Source organism: Lepus europaeus, chromosome 7, assembly GCF_033115175.1.
Source record: "Lepus europaeus isolate LE1 chromosome 7, mLepTim1.pri, whole genome shotgun sequence".
NCBI lineage: Eukaryota > Metazoa > Chordata > Mammalia > Lagomorpha > Leporidae > Lepus > Lepus europaeus.
The window spans coordinates 43,040,281-43,063,155 of record NC_084833.1 but is presented as its reverse complement, the minus strand read 5'-3'; the positions used below and the strand labels follow the sequence as shown (position 1 = coordinate 43,063,155).

Sequence of the window (22,875 nt, the reverse complement as noted above, 5' to 3'; positions counted from 1 at the left end):
CAGCACCCATATGGGATGCTGGCACTTAAGGCCAGGGCTTTAACCTGCTGCACCACAAAGCTGGCCCCTAGCACCATATTTTTAGCAGTTCCTTCTTAAAGTGTTAGGTGTATATACACTGCTAGAGTTGTGCCTCAAACAGAATCCGCCCTTTCATAAAAAAATGGAGAGAAAAAAAGAAAAATCTAAGACAGACATATTAATTATAGTTATATGTATTATAAAAAAATCTATGCTGGGGCTGGCACTGTGGAGTAGCAGGTAAAGCAGCCACCTGTGGTGCTGGCATCCCATATGGGCACCAGTTTAAGTCCTGACTATTCCCCTTCCAATCCAGCTCTCTGCTAGGGCCTGGGAAAACAGCAGAAGATGGCACAAGTGCTTGGGCCCCTGCGCCCTTGGCTCCTGACTCCTGATCATTGCAGCTCCAGCTGTTGCAGCCATCTGGGGAGTGAACCAGAGGATGGAGACTCTCTCTCTCTCTCTCTGTAACTCTGCCTTTCAAATAAATAAGTAATTTTTTTTCTTTTTTGCAGTGGAAAGCAAAATAGCAAGGTTTATTAGGGTAGGGACATCTGTAAGTACTCATGGGCACCTCTCCAGACAGAACCTGAGAGAGAATGCATAATTCACATTTAAGCTGGGGCTTTTAATGGGATGGGTCTTGCCTTCCTGTCTTTTCTCTTCCCCTTTCCTTCTTCTCCTCCTGAACAAAGGACTTGTTGGGTGTAAATATGAAAAATTCCTTTCTGAGTTTTTCGCCCTGAAGTTATCAGACAGGGGAAGCCTAGCTGGCGTTGCCCCACCTTAGAGGAAGGATATTTATCAGGCTAGGTGGAAGGGGCAGGACCCCCTGGAAGGTCATGAGGATCCGGGCGGGACTTTGAAGTTCAGGTACTAGGCTGCACCTGGAAGGTTATCAGGTAGAAGGGTCAAGACTCCCTGGAAGGTCATCAGGATCCGGGCAGGACTTTGAAGTGCAAGATGCTGGACTTCTGGAGCTTCTGCAGTAGGTGCTGGTCTTTGGGCCTTTCTCACACACACATAGGTTCAATTTCTGACTTTCTACCAAACATATCCCCTCTCAAGAAAAGAATACCCATAATTCTTTTATGGGGATAAATGGGTGGAGTTCCATCTTCTGTAGCTACTTCGAAGCTGACAAATGAGCGTTGAGATGGAAATGGGTATTTTTCTCTTGCTATCTGTCCTATGGTGTTTGAGAGTGGCCTCAGGAAGCATTGCCCTGCTGATCCAGAGGGTGGGTCACCTTGTCTGATGAGGTAGGCTGGAAGCCGTGTCTTAGAAGCATGAGCCAGATGGCTTGTCTTCTGTTAGAGACAGAACAAACAAGGATGTTAAAGCACAATAGTCTGCAGAGAGCAGAAAGAATGTGGATGCTATGTCGCCAAGGAGAGGCAATGACCAGGATTTCCATGACCAGATGTGATGTTAGGCCAGAAATGTTACCCTTGTCTGACCTGGTCCTGGAGTTGTCTGGCCTTGTCCAAGAAAGCATAAACATGATTTCGTACCCATTTAATTTGACCCTAGTTTGGGGCACTTTCTTGCAGGTAGCAGGTCTAGGGCCTGCCTGTTTGAAGGACTGAATTAGCAGTCCCTTTCTGAGAGCCCTAGTCATGGCAGCTTTGCAATGGATGAAAGCTCTGCTTTGTTTGTTTGTTTTTCCTAAAGGAGGGGGCTCTGCTTTGGCTCCCTGTTGAGAGCCTGGTTTAGGAGCTGTGCTATATGCCTGATCTAGGGACCTGTAGCCTGTTAGGGAGATACTGGGACTTCCTGGAGTTTGCAGAAGTTTGCTGCATGGCCCATATCCCCTTTGGGGCTGGTTTTCTCTCCCCAGGGGTGAGGATAAGGGTTAAATAACTAACACTCTAATGGACTGGCTATGCTTTTTTTTTCCCTGGATACCTAGTAGCTAGTTTTGCTAGGAAGTTAAACCAATGTAAAAGACCAGAGTCTCAGTCTGGGAAAGGAAACAGACTAATAAAGCATTTACATTTAACCATCTACATTTTGGATTACTTTGCACGCCCCTCAAGTGATAGGCCCTTTAAGTCCTCAGTGAGGACTCATTCAAATAGGTGCAGGACCATCTAAGTTAGCTGTTACTGAAAGCCCTGTTTTTAGGAACTGGCAGGGAGGGCTTTCTAAGCTTAATAATATTTGGATAGACTTTAAGGCCTGGCTGGGTGTGTGAGGCCCAGACCTATCCATGGATGTGAATTTCCTTAAGGGAGGCACCCTGTTGACTCACATTATGTGGCTGGACTAGGAGAAGAGCTGAATAGGAGGCTGGTACAAATAAGCAACTTACATTTCACTGACCCTAGGCCATCCCCTCAATAGCAGTGGCTAGAGCTGGAAGCTAGGCAGAGGCTGGGCAGAGCCAAAGAATTTTTAGCTTGGGGCCACAGGGTCTGCGGTTCTGAACTAGGAGTCCTTCAATACCCACAGCAGTTCCGTGTCCAGTGGCATTGCTCTTGGCAGAGCTGACAGAAGGCGGTTCCTGTCACGACAGCTGCTTGCTCAATGCCCTGGCTCCTCAGGTACTGTTTGGGGCACTGGCCTTGTATGGTCTCCTTGACGGCAGATCACCATGTAAAGTAGCCATTAATTGGCCTGTTGCCTATCCTTACATTGCTCCTGCTGCTAGCTTGCTCTTTATTCTCCTGGTCACTAACAAACTAGGCCATGGAGGCAGCCTTTATGATGTCAGTCAAGGGAGTGCTCAACCCAACCCTGATTTTTGAAGGTTGAATATCATCAGGGTGAGCTATTCCTTTTTGCCGTTGGTTCACCCTCCAATGGCCACTGCGGCTGACGCATCTCGCTGATCCGAAGCCAGGAGCCAGGTGCTTCTCCTGGTCTCCATGCGGGTGCAGGGCCCAAGGACTTGGGCCATCCTCCACTGCACTCCCGGGCCATAGCAGAGAGCTGGCCTGGAAGAGGGGCAACCGGTATAGAATCCGGCACCCCGATTGGGACTAGACCCGGTGTGCCGGCGCTGCAAGGCGGAGGATTAGCCTGTTAAGCCACGGCGCCGGCCGAAATATTTATTTCAATAGCTAGCTGATCAAGTCCACTGTTTTATACTTCTATAAAAATAAACTACCTGAAAAGTATAATTGTTGATTGTTTTAAATATTCCAGTTAACTTGGAATTTCAGGTCTATGTATCTATAATACTGAATCATTTCAACAGGTTATCATGTTTTCAATTTTAGGGTTTTTGGAGCTGCCATACTTCTTACCTCTACCCTAAATATGCTAATTCCATCAGCAGCCAGAGTGCATTATGGATGTGTCATCTTTGTGAGAATATTGCAAGGACTTGTTGAGGTATGGAACTACAAAAGGATATCGTCTTAAAATTGGCAAGTCACTGAAAATCACCAGTTTATCTTTAGAAATATACATGCACTATTAGGTTGTATCTAAATAATGTTAAAATGAAAATGAATAATTGAGAAGTTAGAAAGATATTTTCTCTATTAATTATGCTAAACTAGGTCTATATCTGCCTACCTCTTGCTTTCTAGAACTGAACAGAATGAAATATATTTTAATGACTCTGACTTTAAAAAGCACGACTTTTTTAATGCATTGTGATAAAAAATTTTGAATCTGTCTTTTGCTGGTGATAATGCTGAGTTAATATCTTTTGAGGATTTTATAGCAAGTCTCCATTGGTCTGAAATTATGAGATGAGTCTCCATTGGAATATTTCATTGAATATATTCTTTGGGTGTCTGACTCAAGTACTTAGCTCTCTTTCCATAAATTGCAATCTTTGAAAAAAATACTATTTAAAAACTTTCATTTGGGACAGCATTTGAGACACAGCAGTTGAATTGCCACTTGTGAAGTCTTCACCACATGTGGGAGTGCCTGGTTCAATTTCTGGCCCTGCCTTTTCCATCCAGTTTCCTGATAATACACATCCTGGGAGGCAGCAGATGATAGCTCATGTATTTGAGTTCCTGACACCCATATGGGAGACCTTCAGGAAGTTCTTGGCTCCTGGCTTTGGCCTGGCCTAACTCTGGCTGTTGTGGGCATGTAGGAAATGAACTAGCTTCCTCCTCCCTCAACTACCTCCCCCATCCCTTTACCCTTCAAATAAATGGAAAAACAAAACCAAACAAAACAAAACTTTAGTTTGTCCTACCTATTGCTCCTTCTGCTTCCATGGATTATGGTGGGAATAGATAAATAACAAAATATTAATGCACCCCTCCAAAAAAAATCTTCTTGCCCCCAAAAGATAAAGAAATGATAGAATCAAAATAATAGGAAAAGGCTGACTGTTTTAAAGATTTTGAGTTGTAGATACTACTTTCAGGATTGTGTGAGTGCCAAGGATCTTCTTTTTTTTTTTTTTTTTTTCCTGACAGGCAGGGTGGATAGTGAGAGAGAGAGAGACAGAAAGGTCTTCCTTTTGCCGTTGGTTCACCCTCCAATGGCCGCTGCGGCCAGCGCATCGCGCTGATCCGAAGCCAGGAGCCAGGTGCTTCTCCTGGTCTCCCATGCAGGTGCAGGGGCCAAGGACTTGGGCCATCCTCCACTGCCTTCCCAGGCCATAGCAGAGAGCTGGCCTGGAAGAGGGGCAGCCGGGATAGAATCCAGCTCCCCAACCGGGACTAGTACCCGGTATGCCGGCGCTGCAAGGTGGAGGATTAGCCTGTTAAGCCACGGTGCCGGCCAAGTGCCAAGGATCTTAACGTTCCCTTGTATTGATTGTTTGAATGTGGGAATTACCGAATTTAATGCTTCACAAGAAGGTCTCCCAAATTTCATAAACATCCGGAATTTCAGACCAATTTATTAATGCAGTGTCTTTTGCCTTAATCAGAAGAAATTTGGGCTGTAAAAAACACCTGAAGTGTGAATATTATTTGAACAGATATAACATACCTATAAGGCTGTACCTTATATGTTCTGAAATGAAAATTTTGAAAATGGTATTTTGGGAAATCAGTAAGGACCCTTCTCTAATACTTTGTGACCACCCTGTAAGAGGCAGCATCAGAGAAAGGTATGTGCTTCTTTTCTGTTTACTCTGGGTCTTTGATGTTGACATATATTGTCCCCTAACACAGGGTGTCACCTACCCGGCGTGTCATGGGATATGGAGCAAATGGGCCCCTCCTCTGGAGAGGAGTAGATTGGCAACCACCTCCTTTTGTGGTGAGTACTGTGTACAGGGATAGTTATAGTGGGTAAAAGTTTAGGAACAACTTAGAAAAGTATTGAAAATTTGATAAACTCACTTATAAAATTATCTGGGTTGGGAGGAAGGGTAAGATTTTTGACCACCATTTAAATTCTTGTTCTTCTTGGTCTCCTTAAAAGCTGTATTTCTTTTTGTGTTTTGTATTCTGTAAATTGATCAATTTTTCACTTCTTATTTTTATATTTTTATATTTAAGCCATAATACAAGATTAGCAGCATTATTACCTAAGATGTTGAATTTATAAGCATTGGGCTTAAATCACAGAACAAAAGTATCGCCTTTTCTATAAATACTTCATTGTTTTCACAATCACCTTTCATGAGCTTTAAAATAAACAGAAAGTACTACACAAAACTGCAATGGCATGGCTCTGCAACAAGGAGATATATGCTTGAGGTATCAAGAACAGGTTCATATTGTATGATTAGTTCCAACACTAACTTGATAAATAGATACGTAAAATACACATCACCCAGCATGACATTATTTCTAAATCTCTGCCATGCCTTAGGTAGGTAAATTTTATCCATTTGTGTAGTCCAATGTTGTTGTATGTGTATGTAGACATGACTACATATTTTATGGCCCGTATGTGCAGTTGCCAATGCAGACCACTGAGTGTACAGTGTGTTTGCAGGAATCAAAGAACATGAGAGGAAGTAAAAAATTTCTTTAATGATTTCACTTAAGTTGTCTCTTCTTTTCTTCTACTTTAGGTTCCTATGCTGGCGCTGTGATTGCAATGCCTTTAGCTGGCATTCTTGTACAGTACACCGGCTGGTCTTCAGTATTTTATGTCTATGGTATGTAACATTTCTCTACAGTGAATTAAATGAGAAGTGCATGGGCTGAAAGAAAAGTAGTTGTAGACACTGAGATACATCTGTGTCTACTCACGTATTTACTCACCTTAACAATCCTTTCCTTATATTCTGAGAACAAAGAAAACATTTTTTCTGTGTTATTTTCCCTACATTGCTCCCTCTTGTTTTGAAAAGCAGCCTCATTATCTATGGAAACTTTGTGCTGCATGAAATATATTATATGTCCTTGATTATGAAGAACAAAGTAAATTAGTTCTAGACTAAAAGCTTATGAGGATGAGAGATGTACATAGCATCTACCTCTTCGTTTGCTTTTTCTTTCTTGGTCATTTTTCCCGAGTCTGCCTCTTCAAGACTGAGTAGGAGTGAAACCTCGAAAACAATGATGGTGTAAAAATTTAATTTTGTGATGAAATAACAGTAGTTGGACATAGTAGTAGTGCATCTTAGGCCTCATTTACTTAGAATTAAAGGCAATTTAAGCCCTACATTTGAAACCCCATGTCTAAAATACATTGTATGTACACATTTTTACAAGAACATGGAAGTTTACTACTTCTAAGTACCCCTAAAGTCTTTTTCTCTAAGAGACATTTTTTTTAAAAGAGACTCTTTTCAATAATGAGGAAATGATAAATATAAGAGTTGGATTCTATTATCATCTTTGGACACATGTACACAATTTTGAAAGATTAATGAAGTCATGCCATAGAACAGTATCTGGCTGCTTCCAAATTTGCCACAATTCATTCCCATCTTGAAATGTTCTATTGGAGCAAATTCTTTTGCTTGCAGAATATTATGAAGGCTATTTTGTCATAGGGACTCTTTTCATGGTTCAAAATCCATGAATAGGTTTTGGATCCACAAAGAACCAAAACTGTAAGCCATGTATGAGTGCTGTGTGTATGTGTGTGTCATGTGTGTGCATGTGCATGTACACAAATATAGTTTTTCTAGGAAGATCTTATGAGATTTTAATCCACATCTATCATTAAGTTTTCAAGAGTCCATAATTCAGTGGAATTTAAGAGCACTTGTTTATGTGGTATATAGAACACATTGATACGGCTATTCACTAAATATTCTGGTTTGTGCCCCAACCAATAGCTCAGTTGAAGATATGATATAATTATCAAATAATGATATTAAACAAGATACTCATAAAATCCAATCTAGTTATATCTCATTTAATATTTATTACTGAATGACACAAAGTATAAACATTGTTGTAATCTCAAAATATCATATCAGTACATTTATTGGTGTGTAAATAACAAAAATTGGGTATTTAGGCTTATGTTCAGAATTCAATTTTACGAATTAATGAGATATGACATGTATAACAAGTTAAAATAAAGATAATGCATACAAAACAATTAGTAGAGTGTCTGGAACTTTAGTTCAGGCAGTGGTAATGACAGTTGTTAATAAATTAGAAGAGCAGTCCTTTATTCAGTGTGTATTTGTTCCAGCCACCGTGCAAGTTGATTTCTATAATATCTTCTTTAACTTTTCTTTGCCACAATCCAAGGAAAATGAATTGTTATCCCATTTTATACTCATTTAGAAAGATTTAGTTACTGCTTGGGTTATATGAGCATACCTAATGAGTTTCACAGTCAAGCTTCAAATCTGAGAGAGTCCTATTCTGTAACCACTACATTATAATGACTTTTCACACCATTCAAGCTCAAATCATGTTTGCTGCTATGTTCAGTAACTAAAAGGAATACAGCACTTCAGAAGATATGTATAGTATTAAGGAACAATTCTTAAGAGATTGACTTGGCCAAAAAACGTATTAAAGAGATCAGGGGCATTTAGATTGTTACTCCAGGGACAGAGAACAGAATGAGGGGAAAAATGAAATGGCTAACTTCTGGGAAACCAGAATAAATCACTTGCAATTCTTTCCATTATTAATGCTTTCAGATTTATATTGTGCAATAAGGACACGTTTTAATGGTGTGAGTACTAAATAAAGAAGGGGATGGAAAAAGACTTGTAAGCAGTTTATGGCCTTGGAATTTATAACTTTCATCTGCCAAAAGAATGATCGATAGGCAATAAATAGAATGTGTTGAAAATAAAGTTATGTGGTTAAACAAAGTGTTAAATCCTACCATGTTAATTGCAAGGGTCTATTTTTCATATAATACAGCCACTCAAGCTAAAATAGTTGTCTGGATTTTATTTAATAGCCCATTTGCTAGATCTGGAAGTGCTAATAGGAGAGGGGAACAAACATCTCTTTTATCTGAAAATGCAGACTATTTTCATATATGCAAGGCAGACAAGTAAGAAACAGATTAGCCCCAGAAAATTCTCCAAGGGCAGGAGTGTTTTAGTGTTCATTATATTTGCATGAAATATGAACCACTCAGTAAACATTTATTGGCTATATGAATATCATCTCAACTCCATTATTCAATCACTTTTATGGTGAAATTCTTTGTACCACTACTCTTTAACAGAGAAAAAGAGATAAAACCACATGACCTGTCGTCAGTGAAATGGAATTCTAGCAATAAAAGACAAGAAGAAATGGTTAAAGTCAGTTGGAGAAACAAAGTTCCAATTCTCCATCCCACGCAATGTATTTTTCATAATATTATTGTAGTTTTATCCTAGCAAAAGACTGTTCAACAGCAGTATGTTTGATGGCTTTCATTAACTTCTTCATTTTGAACTATTGTTTGCAGGAAGCTTTGGAATGGTCTGGTACATGTTTTGGCTTTTGGTGTCTTATGAGAGCCCTGCAAAGCATCCTACTATTACAGATGAAGAACGTAGGTACATAGAAGAAAGCATTGGAGAGAGTGCAAATCTTTTAGGTGCAATGGAAGTAAGGACTTTATTATGGTGTATATTCCTATTCTTTCCCCTCATCACACTTCCCCTGATGAACTAAACTATTTTACAAGTTCATATTCAACAAAACTGATTTGGTATCAATCATAACTTTTTTTTTGTTCATCCATATTCCAAGACTCCCTTAGGAATGGTTGCTACTTCCTTTGTAATTTATTGAAACTTTATCCTGTCTTAAGCATCTTAAAATATAGAGGACAGTAGCTATAAGTGCAAATCCAATCAAGTTAAGACAGTTTAATGTGGTCCTTAACTGAAACAGATACAACCTATATTTGTTAATTTTAAAATGCAGGAAATTTTAAGACAGTCATGCAAAGGACTATTTTATACTTGATGTGTATTCAAAATGTAGATTTCACAAATGTGTATTTACTTTATATGTAGTTTAGGAAATACTGAACCAAGAATGTCAATAATAGCTGATTTGAAAATGCTATTAATTTAATCATTTATTGATAAAATGTCATCATCATGATTACTATTATGAATATCGATTATTATAATGATAATGATGTAAAACTTGGAGTTCTTAGATATTTGCCTACAGAGAGAGAAAATGCAGGTCTATTTTGATAAAGCAAATATTTTACTCCATCTGTCATTGTTATATACTATAGTTATAAATAAACAATCATTTGACATTATTTTAAAAATCCAGTTAGCAAAAGTAATGTATTTAGACAGGTTCAGTAAACAGTAGCTGAATTTTCTTATGCTAATAGTTGAAAGGGCCCTGATCCTCACAATATGAGTCTACTCTTCTCCTCTTCAATGCTTCCTCTCCCCATTCTAAGTATCTTTGATCGCATCTCTGTCTCTCTACTTCATTTGCTGGTGAAAGACAGTTTTTACATTTCACCCCAGGTAGAATGGTCTGTTTCCATTGTTGCTGAGTATACTTTGGCCTTAATGAATATAAAAACACCAAGAATAAACTTTTTTCAACTTTTATTTAATAAATATAAATTACAAAAGTACAACTTTTGAATTATAGCAGCTTTTCTCCCTATAACCTCCCCCCTACTCACAACCATCCCATCTCCCACTCCCTCTCCCATCTCATTTTCCATCAAGATTCATTTTCAATTATCTTTATATACAGAAGATCAACTTAGTATATACTAAGTAAAGATTTCAATGGACTGCACTCACAAAGACACACAAAGTATAGAGTACTGTTTGAGTAGTAGTTTTACCATTAATTCTCATAGTACAACACATTAAGGGCAGAGGTCCTACATGGAGAACAGGTGCACAGTGACTCCCGTTGTTGATTTAACAATTGACACTCTTATTTATGACGTCAGTAATCACCCAAGGCTCTTGTCATGAGCTGCCAAGGCTATGGATAAACATTTGATACATCAGTTAAATTACTACTTGAGACACCCACATTCCATATCGGATTGCCTGGGCTTGAGTCTCAGCTCTGCTTCTGATTCCAAATCCTGCTAATGGACCCTCTGAGAGGCAGCTCAAGTACTTGAGTCCCTGCCACCCACATGGGAGACCCAGATTGAATTCTGGATTCCTGCCTTTAACCTTGTCCAGCCTCAGCTGCTGCAAACATCTGGCGGAATCTACCAGTGGATGGACGACCTTTCTGCGTAACTCTGCCTTTTGAACATTTTATTGTGAACAATTCAGTATATGGCAAAGCAGAAAGAGTAGTACCAGATTGTTTCTTTCAGCCAAATTCAAGCAGGAGTCCTCTCAAAAGCTGCAGTAAGGGAATTCCCATAGGGGAGTGCTCCACATCATCTTGAAGAAGGATTGGCTGTGATTCCCAAAGAAAATGGCACTCAATGCCCAAGTGAAGAGTCCAGAGCATTTATTGGGGGAACTCACAAAGTGCAGCAGCTATTCTCAACCAGACTGTGAGAAAAAGTGATATTCTTATGTATGTCTGCAGGGAACAGGGCTTAGTTTAAGGAATTTGATTCAGGGACAGGGCCAGTTCCTTTAAGTGTTTTAGACAACAGCCTAGACACCTTTATCAATGCCCAGGAATGTTCAAGGTCTGGACTTAGGTTTAAGCCTCTGGGGAAAATATGCCACTTGCTGGACTCTGTGTCAGGACTGGGACACAGAAAGAGGAACTGAACCTGGTCCCCTACACAGGAACATCCCTAATCCACCACACAGGTGCAAACAACTATTGCTAGTTGAGTCCAGATATAATTAAGATCACTTTTTTTTTTTCAGTTGCCTGTAATGCCTCTTAAATCCTTTTTATCTCTTTAATATAATTAAATAAACATACCGAAAAAAATGCACAAGTGTAAATGAAGAGCTTCATGAAAATTTGTAAACTAAACGCACCTGTGAAGCAGTTAGTTCAATAAATTGGTTCTTATCAGGATATGATAAGCGTATTTCTAGCTCCCCAGAATTTTTAAAGGAATTTACTTAGTTACTTTTCTCTTACATTTGATGGTGTGCTTTACCACCTAAAGTTCCTAGGAGAGCTGATCCTAGTATGAATTATGGAATATGTTCTCAGCAGGGAGAAGTTGTTTACTACTGCTAGTATTTTGATGCTGTTTCTTTCACAAATATAGTAGAATGCAGGCATTCCTATCTTTTGGTCAATTTTATTATCTGTGAAATAAATATATTTATCTGGCACTGTTTTCCTAGAATGTATTGAATTTTTTTTAAATAATGCACTTTTTGAACTCTTTAGATGAAGCTGTCGCTGGAAATTTTGGACCAGAATCACAAGCACTTATTACATATCATTGGGACAGTTTTTTGTTTTATTTATTTTGTTTCTTTTTTATTTCACATGTATTTGTGTTTATGAATTGTGGCATCTTACTATATAACATTTAAAGTGATCCTTAACAGCCTTAGTAACAGTCACATCAACACTAATACTTATGAGGTTATATATCCAGGAATAATTACCAAACCTGCGTAAAAAAGTCTGCCTCTTCCCTTGGTAATTTTGCCAGAGCAAGACCCAAAGCCCAGGAGATCATTATGAAATTATTTTAGGCTAATGTTTCTTTGCCAAACAGTTTTTTGGTGTTCCAAATAAAGTAATAAAGAAAGTAAACATTTGAGATATGAGAGATATCTTAAAGTCTAAAATATAAGTCTTAGGGAAGAATTCTTTGGGCAAATGTAATTAATATTGTTAAATGTACTAGGTTTAACTTTGAAAGGATATCAACAGCAAAGCCAATAACAATTAGATTGCTAAGTTTGAATACCGTGAATACCTTTTATATTGAGTTATGGTATGCCCGAGGTTTGCTAAATGACCAAATGCTTTACCCAACTGAATACATTATGACTTTTATAGAACTTTGCACTCCAGGGTCACAAAATTTATATTGATCTCCATTATCTATCAGGAGAATTTATTTATGGGTAATGTAATAATTGACTGTAGATGTGGGCAAAAAAACTACACTGCTTGTTCTTCTTATCTTTCTTCTCCCAACTACAATGAAGTTCCAATGTTTTAAATAAAATAGTTTGAATATTACAAGACTACTGCTTTTGCCATGAGTTTTACCTGGAAAAAAATGCTTAAACCTTAGAAACCAAGACCTATGCTTTTGGAATTAATTTTCTATAAGCAAGGAATCTTGTATATTACTAAAGCTAGAAGAATTTAATCAGAAGAAGAGGCTTTCTTCTTTTATATTTTTCCCTTTCAATGATTATTCCTGTAGCTAAGGTTATCTGGACAACTGTAATTGCCAATTTATTACCTCTTACCTCCTTCTCATGTCCCATCATACTCATCCTGAAAATATAAAATACCATGTATTCTTATTTATGTTGAAAAGCATTTAAATGGTCAGAATAACTCTCTTTTTGGAATTTCAGAAATTCAAGACTCCATGGCGCAAGTTTTTTACATCTATGCCAGTCTATGCAATAATTGTTGCAAATTTCTGCAGAAGCTGGACTTTTTACCTATTGCTTATTAGTCAGCCAGCATATTTTGAGGAAGTCTTTGGATTTGAAATCAGCAAGGTATGTAACAACTAACCTTATTTACACAAAGACTGATTTTTGTATTCAAGTGAATATTAAATCCCATTGTTAAAGTTTTATCTCTTAAATCTAATGAGTTACTCATATATTCATTTGAAAATCCACTGCTGGGAAATAGAAGCTAAGTAAATGTTTGAGTGTCTACTGTATGCTATTGCCTACTAGAGACCAATCTCTAGTGTTAGAAATGCAGGCAATACAGACCCGGTCTCTGCTTTCATGAACTTTACATCCCAATCGGTTGAGTAGCAGTGTAGCCTTTTTCCTATAAGTAAGCATAACCTCCTTTTTACCTGAGGTCAGAGACATTACAGTATGTTCAAGATAAAATTATTCTATTCAAATGGATTTGTACATAGACAATTATGAATATAGTTCTTCAGTATTCCCAGAAATATATACAACTAAATGATGTTTTTCAAAAAAATTCTGAAAAAATCTTTGTTCATCTGACTTATTAATTTAATGACCATTTGTTGGACATGATATACAAAGCTTTGTGTTAAGTTTGGGAATAAAAGCTTGGTTTTTGTCTTGCAAATTTTCAAAACCTACTGCTTTGGAAAAAAAAAGAATTATGGCACAGCATGAAAGGCCATCCATAGACAATTGTTTACAGTTGTGGAAATAGAATCATTTTAGGATTTTTCCATAACAATAAAATGAATACATACATATTATTTTGCTTTTATATGGGACTTTGAAATTTAGAGGGCTTTTTCACATTCATAAGCAATGTATTTGGAAGACCAGCTGGATACCTATCAGAATTTCCATTGAACTGATAGGGAAATAGAAACTAGGGAAAGTATTCAAATTGCCTAAAGCCATGCTAGTAATAAGTGACAGCAACAAGCTCAGGCGGAGATCCTTTGATTTCTATTTCAATTCCCTTTACTATGCCATTCAAATTCAGGTAAACTATATATCCATTCAGGCACTTAACAAGTATTTGTTGAATACCATCTTTGTGCCAAGCCCTTTCCTGAGTCCTGAATACACGTGTCTGTACTGGCAATAGTCTTGCCATCTCTGTTCACGTCATTACATAAGTCCAGCTGGGCTCGCTATTCATAGTATGTCTCTACTTGAAAGACTCTGAGGCCTGGGACTGAAGCAAACCTGAGTTTAGGAGTAGCTATTCTGAGAGCTCTTTTGTTATCCCTGTTTCTAAGGAAACTGCTTCCTCCATCACGGAGAAGAATGAGTGCTTTAGACAGGGCTCTTCCCTCGGGAGTGGATCAAGCATTGCAGGGTAGCCTTTGGGAGCTCTGTGAGGTGTTACACTTCTCAACAAAGGCTGCTGGAGGTGTGAGTCCATTTTCACAATCTAGGACAAATATGACACTGGGAGGCTATTAATAAAGTCAGGTCTTATGGGGAAGAGGGAAGGAGCCAACTGATGTTAATCAAACCATGCAGTCATTCTGGCCCTGTACTCTAATTAACTGAAACGGACTAAAAACAATGTTGTTTTGCAAAAACTAAATATAATAGCCAAAAATATTGATTTACCTGCTTGATTCACCTGCTATATACTTAACTAAAATTGTGAGTAAATTCTGCACACACAGATTGTTCTGAATATTTTGCTTAGACTGCTAAGAAATCTGCTGCCCTAAAAAATGTATAGAGGAAGTGATGGAAAAAATAGAGCTTGGGCTTTGAATCTAGGGTGACATGGCTTTGAATTCAAACTCCACAATAAAGTTCTGATATGTAACCTTGGGAAATTTTGGAATAATTGCTGGTCTTACTCTCCTACTTATAGATAATGGTTAACACTATGTTTCAGAAGTGAAGCAAAATTTAAGTGAAATAAAATATTTGCACAGATGATTATTCTCCCCAACTTTGGTTAAGTAGTGTGTCCTATAGATAAAACCACAAATACAAAGATTTGCTATTTTTTCTAGGTATACTGACTCAATGGAACAGAACTAACATATATCTATTTTTGTATCTATACCTATATGTCTGTATAACTGTATCCATATCTGTATCTATTTTTATGATCTATACTCACATAATTTCAAAGTACTTTAAAAGTTTGAGCAAAATTAAACATAAGCTTACTTTAGCACAATAAAATTTCAAAATCCATGCATAGTTTTCTCATATACATTTTCCATGAAAATCATGAAGACCCCGTGAATGCATGAATTTTAATGCTTTCTTGTGCCAAAATAAGCACCATTTAACTCCATTCTCCATGAAATGTTTGAAGTAAGCACACATGTACACACACGCATATGTGTGTATATGTATATATAGAGAAAATTTATTTATTTAACATGTTATATACTTAAATAAAATTTTATTAGGATGATTATATATAATATATTTTAGAACTAATATGTTAACTAATACCATTCTATATTCAGAGGTAAATTTTTTCAAGCTCTTGGGAATGGCATATCAGGGGAAGACAAGTGCTAAGATTAGCCACCTCTTTGAAAAGTTAGATTGTAGAGATCAGTCCGATTAGAGCATCCATTCATTTGTTTTCAGCTTCTTAATGAGGACCAGAGGAAAGTAGTGTTGGATGTCTGCCCTTTCCTACAGTGCAGCATGCCAATTTCTAAAAAGAATTTGGGCCATATGGAGAAAGATACAATCCAGAGTTTGACCCAGATAAAGAAAGAGGAAGATGGGGCAAGGTCTAATGAGCAGGGATTTCTATGAAGAATCAGTTATCTATATGTTCAAAACATTTAGCTTACCCTTGAAAACCTTAAAATAAGGACCAAACCATTGTGTCATTGTCATAAATAATGATACTCTAAGAAGTTATTTTTAGTACTTAAAAATTTATTTATTTGAGGGATAAATACACACAGAAAGAAAAGAGAAACAGAGGCAGAGGGGGAGGGAGATGTAGAGGGAGAGGGAGAGGAAGAGAGAGAGAGAGAAAGAGAGATATATTTGCTGGTTCTCTTCCCAAATGATCACAATTGTCACAGCTAGGGCTAAAGCTGGGAGCACGGACTTCAATTCATTTCTCCTATGTGGGTGGCGGGAGCCCAGTTATTTGAGCCATCATCTCTGCCTCCCAGGGCCTGCATTGGCAGAAAGCTGGAGTCAATTGGAAAGGCAACACATAAATGAGCTATCAATGCATCTCAAAGACCTAGGAAAACAACAACAAACCAAACCCAAAATTAGAAGGAGGAAAGAAATAACTAAAATTAGAGAACTAATAAACAAAATTGAAACCAAAATAATTATGAAAGATCAGTATGAGAAAGAGCTGGGTTTTTTTTTTTTTTTTTGGAAACAAAAAACAAAATTGATATACAATTGGCCCAACTAATCAAAATAAGAGGGAGAATATCCAAATTAATAAAATCAAAGATGAAAAAAGAAATGTAACCACAGATACCACAGATCATCAAGGGCCGGCCGTTACGGGTAGAGCCACTGCTTGCAGAGCCAACATCCCATATATTCAATGATTTGAGTTCCAGCTACTCCACTTTCAATCCAGCTCTCTGCTATGGCCTGGAATAGCAGAGGAAGATGGCCCTAGTCCTTGGGCCCCTGCACCCTCATGGGATACCCTGAAGAAGCTCCTAGCTCCTGGCTTCAGATTAGCCCACCTCTGGCCCTTGAGGCCATTTGAGGAGTGAACCAGTGGTTGGAAGACTTCTCTCTGTCTTTCTGTCTCTGCCTTTCTGTAACTCTACCTTTCAAATAAACAAATAAATCTTTAAAAAAAGAACCATCAGTACTTATTACAAAGAGCTATATCCCAACAAATGGGAAAATCCAGAAGAAATGGATAGATTCCTGGATACATACAATCTACCAAAATTGAGTATGGAGACATAGAAAATCTAAACAAACCAATAACCAAGACAGAGATTGAATCAGAAAGACCTACTGAGAAAGAAAAGCCAAGAAGCAGATGGCTTCACAGCTGAATTCTATAGAACTTTTAAAGAACTAATTCCAATTCTTTTCAAACCATTTAAAACAATTGAAAGGGAGGAGGTAGGGTAGGAGTACAGGAGAGAGAAAAGGTAGGGTGGGAAGTATCAAAATATTCCTAAATCTGTATATGTGAAATACATAAAATTTATACCTTAAATAAAATTTTTAAAAATTAAAATAAAACAAATTTTAAAAATTTAGAAAAGGAGCCAGATCTGGGTGTCAAATCTAGGCACTCCTATGTATGACACTGGAATCTTAATCATTAGGGTAACTGCATTCTCCTCTAAGAAGGTTTTAGTCATTCTGAAGTGTTACTTATAAGACAATGAAAAGTGTAAAGACAGTTGAAGAACCATCATGAAGTTTTGAAATGACTATAACCCTTTGAGGTCACAAACAGAATACATTTATATATTGTCTAAGGGACTAGGAGATTCAATACCCTGAATTATTGAGACAGTAGGTTAAAACTTCACAAAAATTCTATTTCTTTATCCTCTATATTGCATTTCTCATAGTGCTTTGCACACTCCCTTTGCCAAAAGAGTGAAATATTGATAATCAAAGCTTTGCATTTTGCTTATCCAATTAATAAAAATATTTTTTCTTTCTCTCTATTACTCCTCAACCCCCCTTCTCCTTCTCTATTGCTAATGATGAATTTGTGGAGAAAAACATTTAAGATATAAAATGGACATACAAATGAAGCCACTATGAGACAAGATTCAGGATAATTGATTCATAAATTCAAAATTTACTGAGTCAAACATAGCATAAAAAAGCATTTCCTTTTTCTAGAAGACAAAAATGGATCAAAGTAAATTTACTTAGCTTTGGTCATTCTGGGAAGTTATTGCTTATTCTGGTAGTAAGTGGTCATTTGGAGAAAGCATTTTTCCTTCCCTTGTTGCTAAAGAGTTGATGACTGATTCAGAAAATCAAGGCCATTAAATTACACACACTGTTTGTTGTCATGTATATTTATTGCCTTTTTTATTTTCCATCAGGTTGGTATGCTGTCTGCTGTGCCACACTTGGTAATGACAATTATTGTGCCTATTGGAGGGCAAATTGCAGATTTTTTGAGAAGCAAGCAAATTCTTTCAACTACTATGGTGAGAAAGATCATGAATTGTGGTGGTAAGTACTCACGTTTCAGCAAATTCTCCTATATATGAATGAAAAACTTGCAACACATAGCAAATTACTTAGTTACATTTAAATTCTTGCCTTGATTGTTCATTTAAAATCATTTTCTATCTTACTTCCAGCTATTTATAACTTCTAATTCTAGATAAATGCATAATAATGTAATTAGTATATATTATAACTATCTCAACTCTTCTGTATCATTGAAACTAAGTTGTTTTGGGTATTTTTGTTAAAACACAGGAAGAATAATCTCTGACATCAATTATTACTACTATTAAAGTCTTTTTTTTTAAGGATAAAGTATTTTTTAATATGAACTCTCCGAGGTGATATTTCTAGTCAATAGAAATAGTACTCATTTCTAATGAATTTCGTGTGTTTATTTTTGAAGGTTTTGGCATGGAAGCCACATTGCTTCTAGTTGTTGGCTATTCTCATACCAGAGGTGTAGCAATCTCCTTCTTGGTACTTGCAGTTGGATTCAGTGGATTTGCTATATCTGGTAAGATACATTTTTCTTTGCACTTATGACATTATGATTTTAACTGTTAATAAATGTTTTATGTACAGACACTATATATAATTATATATGTATAAATAACTTTGTTTACATAAATATTTTTATCTACATCTATATATCTATACAAAAATTCCCCAATCAATAAACAATGTGTTTCTCATCACCTTTTAATATTCCTGTAACCCTGTATGTGACAACTGTACAGCCATATAAATATGAGGGGACTCCCAACATTTTTCAGAAAATACATATAATGGAAAATACAAATGAATTTCAAAATTTTTAACTTTCATTTTCCACAAATTTCTTAAAGTACCCAATATATAAAACCACATATACATATTTTTGCAAATATATATATATTATGTGATGAATAACAAAATATTCACATTAAAAATAAGCCAATGCTTAGAAAACATAATTTGGATTTGTTACTACTCAGTTCACCCCCACTGTCACCATTTATCTTTATTGTTGTTACTTAAAGTGAGGATTGCACATTAGGTGTTGGGCAAGAAATTATATCCAATTATATTATATCCCTGAGGTAAATTATCAAAAAGCTTTTATCAAGCACATGTTTTATACCCAGCATCTGTTAAGGAGTCATGGTGTGGTAATCTACAGATACTTACTTCTAAGAGATTTGTGAATGTCTGAGTCAAAGCTTATATGTGTATTTCAGGTTTCAATGTTAACCACTTGGATATTGCTCCAAGATATGCGAGCATCTTAATGGGCATTTCGAATGGGGTTGGCACATTGTCAGGAATGGTTTGCCCTATTATTGTTGGTGCAATGACCAAGAATAAGGTAAGATGGAGCAAAACAGATATTCAGTTGTAGAAGATCCCCTCATATGGTTGCCAAAGAGTTAATATTTTCTTTTTGGCATTGAATGCACTGACATATACCTCTGACCAGGAAGATAATTGGAGTTAAGGAAAAAATCTCTTTCTAGAAACTCTGAGTCCACATTGTCAAGCAATCAACAATATGCTTCTCAACACCCTTCCTGGTACCCCTGATGCAATTTTAAAAATTCATTTTACTCCCAGAAGGCACATAGAAGTCTTCTGTGCATGATTTGTTAACCTCACATTAGACAAATATACAGTTGTCCATGGAAGAATATGATTATTAGCTATTAGTCCTTATGTGTATATTTAGGACTTCAAAACTGTGGTTTACCAGAAGAAAATTAACAAAAGGAATAGGATAAAATGGTAGATAAATCAATGTAAATGAAGAAAATATGAATATTTGTAAAATTAAAAGACCATGGATATATTTAGAATTTTATTTCAGCACTTTTAGATTTAAAAATTTAGATAAGGAAAGTAATAGTGTTATAGTTTTCTATCAGAATATTAGTTTTACATATTTAGGATGTAGATTTCCCCAAAGATAGTGCTTTAGGCAGAACTCAGTGATGAAGATGTTAAGCTTTTCCATCATGGAGAGTTTATTCTCATGGTGCCACTTTTTGTCACTGCAGTCACGTGAAGAGTGGCAGTATGTCTTCCTGATTGCTGCCCTCGTTCATTATGGTGGAGTTATATTTTATGCAATATTTGCGTCAGGAGAGAAACAACCCTGGGCAGACCCTGAGGAAACAAGTGAAGAAAAATGTGGATTTATCCATGAAGATGAACTTGATGAAGAAACAGGGGACATTACTCAAAATTATATAAATTATGGTACCACCAAGTCTTATGGGGCCACAACACAGGCCAATGGAGGTTGGCCCAATGGTTGGGAAAAGAAAGAGGAATTTGTACAAGAAGGGGTACAAGACTCATATACCTATAAGGACCGAGATGAGTATTCATAACAAAACTAATTGCTGGATTTATTTTTAGTGTTTGTGATTAAATTAATTGTGATTGCACAAAAGTTCAAAAAATGTGGTGTGAACATGTAAACATATCAACCAGGCAAATCTTGCTGTAAAAAATGAAAATTAAATCAGAACAAACCCATGAAATTACCATCAAGTGCAATCTGTAGAGTTTGTGAAGTTTCATCATTTCCAAGTCATCCATTCTTGGATTTGTAATTTAAGGTTTGACTGGTCAAAACTGTAGAAACAAGTAGTTACTCATCAGGTTCATATGAGCTAAAACTCATCACCATTTAATAAAGCACAACTAAAATAGTTGACACACTTCATCCTACAAAGGTTAGAGGCCAAAGTTACTTGATCATGTAAAATGCACTTATATATTTGTTACACTATATTGCAAGATATCACACAGAAGTCCTGTTTTAAAAAGAGGAGAAAACTGTTAAGTTGGTTGCATTATTGTTTTGACAACATTTATTAAATGTAAATCATGGAGTTATCTCTTAATTGAAGAAATACATTGTGGACTAGCTGCTAGCAAGTTGTATTGAATAATTATTATGATACCATAATGTGAGATGTTTTGTTGGTCCTAAAAAGGAGTATCTTGCACAACTTTATAAGTAATGCTTGGACACAAACACTTATTTCTCTGAAAGAGAACTTATGAAGTGAGGGGTATGCTTCATGTTCTTCCACTCATTTACCTAACAGTATAAAACACTTCACATTTCAATAAAATCCAATTTTTTCATGTAACATATCACATAACTTTTTGCAAAAAAATATAAAAAGAAATAGACTTCAATGTATTTTTTATTACAACTTTGTACCGGTTGTAACTTGCATTAGGAAAAAAATATATATACACCTTAAAGAATCTAATAAAATTTAATATGGAGGTAAAGCCCTTAAAATGCAATATTAACAATAAAATAAATAGAAAATGATTTAGATATCTTTCTTCAATAGAAATTAAATACTATATGAAACTTGTGCCACAGAGCTATATATATAATATGAAAAGATAAACTTATTAGAGATACTGTAAGTAGACAATTTTATTATTCAAATTCCCATTTAAGAGATATTTGTTTTAAATATATAGGACAATAAATTATATTAAAAGTATATCTATCTATCTATATCTGTAAATCTTATACATATCCATGCACAGGAGCATAATAAATAATCTTCACAACAAACCAAAAATAGCATACACCTAATGTTGGGCTAGGGGACTGTAATTTCTACTTTCATAGAGTCATAGAATTTTAGATGGGGAAGAGGCATTTTGCTTGTCATTTCTTAATATAATTCAACAGGAAATGCGACATTTGTGTACCAAGCAATAAGTGCAAATCACTAAATTTCCTGTCTGTATATTATCTTCATTTTGCTTGTGGGAGCTGTTTGGTTGGTTGGAATGATTTTTTTTTTTTTTGGTTTAAAAAGTTATCATCAGACCTCTTTATAATGCTCTACCGTTAATAATAATGCATTTCCCAACTCAACTAAAAATATCCTTGGTGTATTTGTCTATTCTGGATATTTGATTTGTTCATTGTATTGTGCTAGTGACTGGAGGCCCTGCTACTGCAAATATAAAACAAAAAGTTTGTTTTAAAAATGCAAACCATTCTTGACCTTAAGAAAATAAAATACCTATTGCTTTGTGTCTCGAAGTGATGTAATGTGATCATAGCTTCTGTTGTGTTGAATGAAAAGATGTGGACTGTCATTTTGTTGCAGCAACAAAGTGTTAATAAAAAGCTCTATTTATCCTTTTTTAAAAATCATCATGTTATTGTGCAGTTGTTTTATTTAGTTTTTAGTTTTATTGAGAAATTTGGCTTGTGGATTCTCCAATGAAGACTACTCTAAGCACAATAATAGCAGTCTTTTTAAGTCACTTGAGAGTTAATGAAAAAATATGGAACCCTTATCTTGTATGGGGCCTGTGGGGTCTATAGGCAGAATTTTAAATCAAGATTCAAACTCCATCTTTGTTTTTTTTTTTTTAACTTTTATTTAATGAATATAAATTTCCAGTGTACAGCTTATGGATTACAATGGCTTCCCCCCCACACAACTTCCCTCCATCTTTGAATAATAGTCTTCTCACAACTGCTGCCAAGTTTGAAGAAGCATTTGTAAAAAACTCAAAGCCTGACAGGAGAGAGAGACGCAGAGACAGAGAGAGTCCCATCCACTGAATCACTTCTCGAATGCCCACAATGGCTGGGGCCAGGAGCTGGGAACATCACCCAGATTTTCAATTTCCTGAGCTATCATTTGAGCTTTCCAAGGCCTGCATTAGCGGAAAGCTGGAGTCAGGAGCCAGGGCCAGGACTCAAACGCAGAAACTGTGATGTGGGACATAAGTATCTTAACCTCTAGGGCCTTCAAGTTACTATTAGTGAACAATTCTGTGTTTGTCTACAGAGAACA

At 36.4% G+C, this 22,875-nt stretch overlaps 1 protein-coding gene across 1 annotated transcript in view; it reads left to right on the top strand.

Annotated features, from left to right (window-relative positions):
* SLC17A6 (solute carrier family 17 member 6) overlaps positions 1-20,412 on the top strand; it is a 44,398-nt gene extending 23,986 nt beyond the window's left edge. The window contains exons 4-12 of the mRNA XM_062198067.1: positions 3,246-3,360; positions 5,121-5,208; positions 5,972-6,058; positions 8,785-8,927; positions 12,800-12,949; positions 17,914-18,046; positions 18,450-18,560; positions 19,264-19,391; positions 20,077-20,412. Of these exons, the coding sequence (XP_062054051.1) occupies positions 3,246-3,360; positions 5,121-5,208; positions 5,972-6,058; positions 8,785-8,927; positions 12,800-12,949; positions 17,914-18,046; positions 18,450-18,560; positions 19,264-19,391; positions 20,077-20,412 (1,291 nt within the window). The remainder of the gene's footprint in view (positions 1-3,245; positions 3,361-5,120; positions 5,209-5,971; positions 6,059-8,784; positions 8,928-12,799; positions 12,950-17,913; positions 18,047-18,449; positions 18,561-19,263; positions 19,392-20,076) is intronic.
* The last annotated feature ends 2,463 nt before the right edge of the window (positions 20,413-22,875 follow it).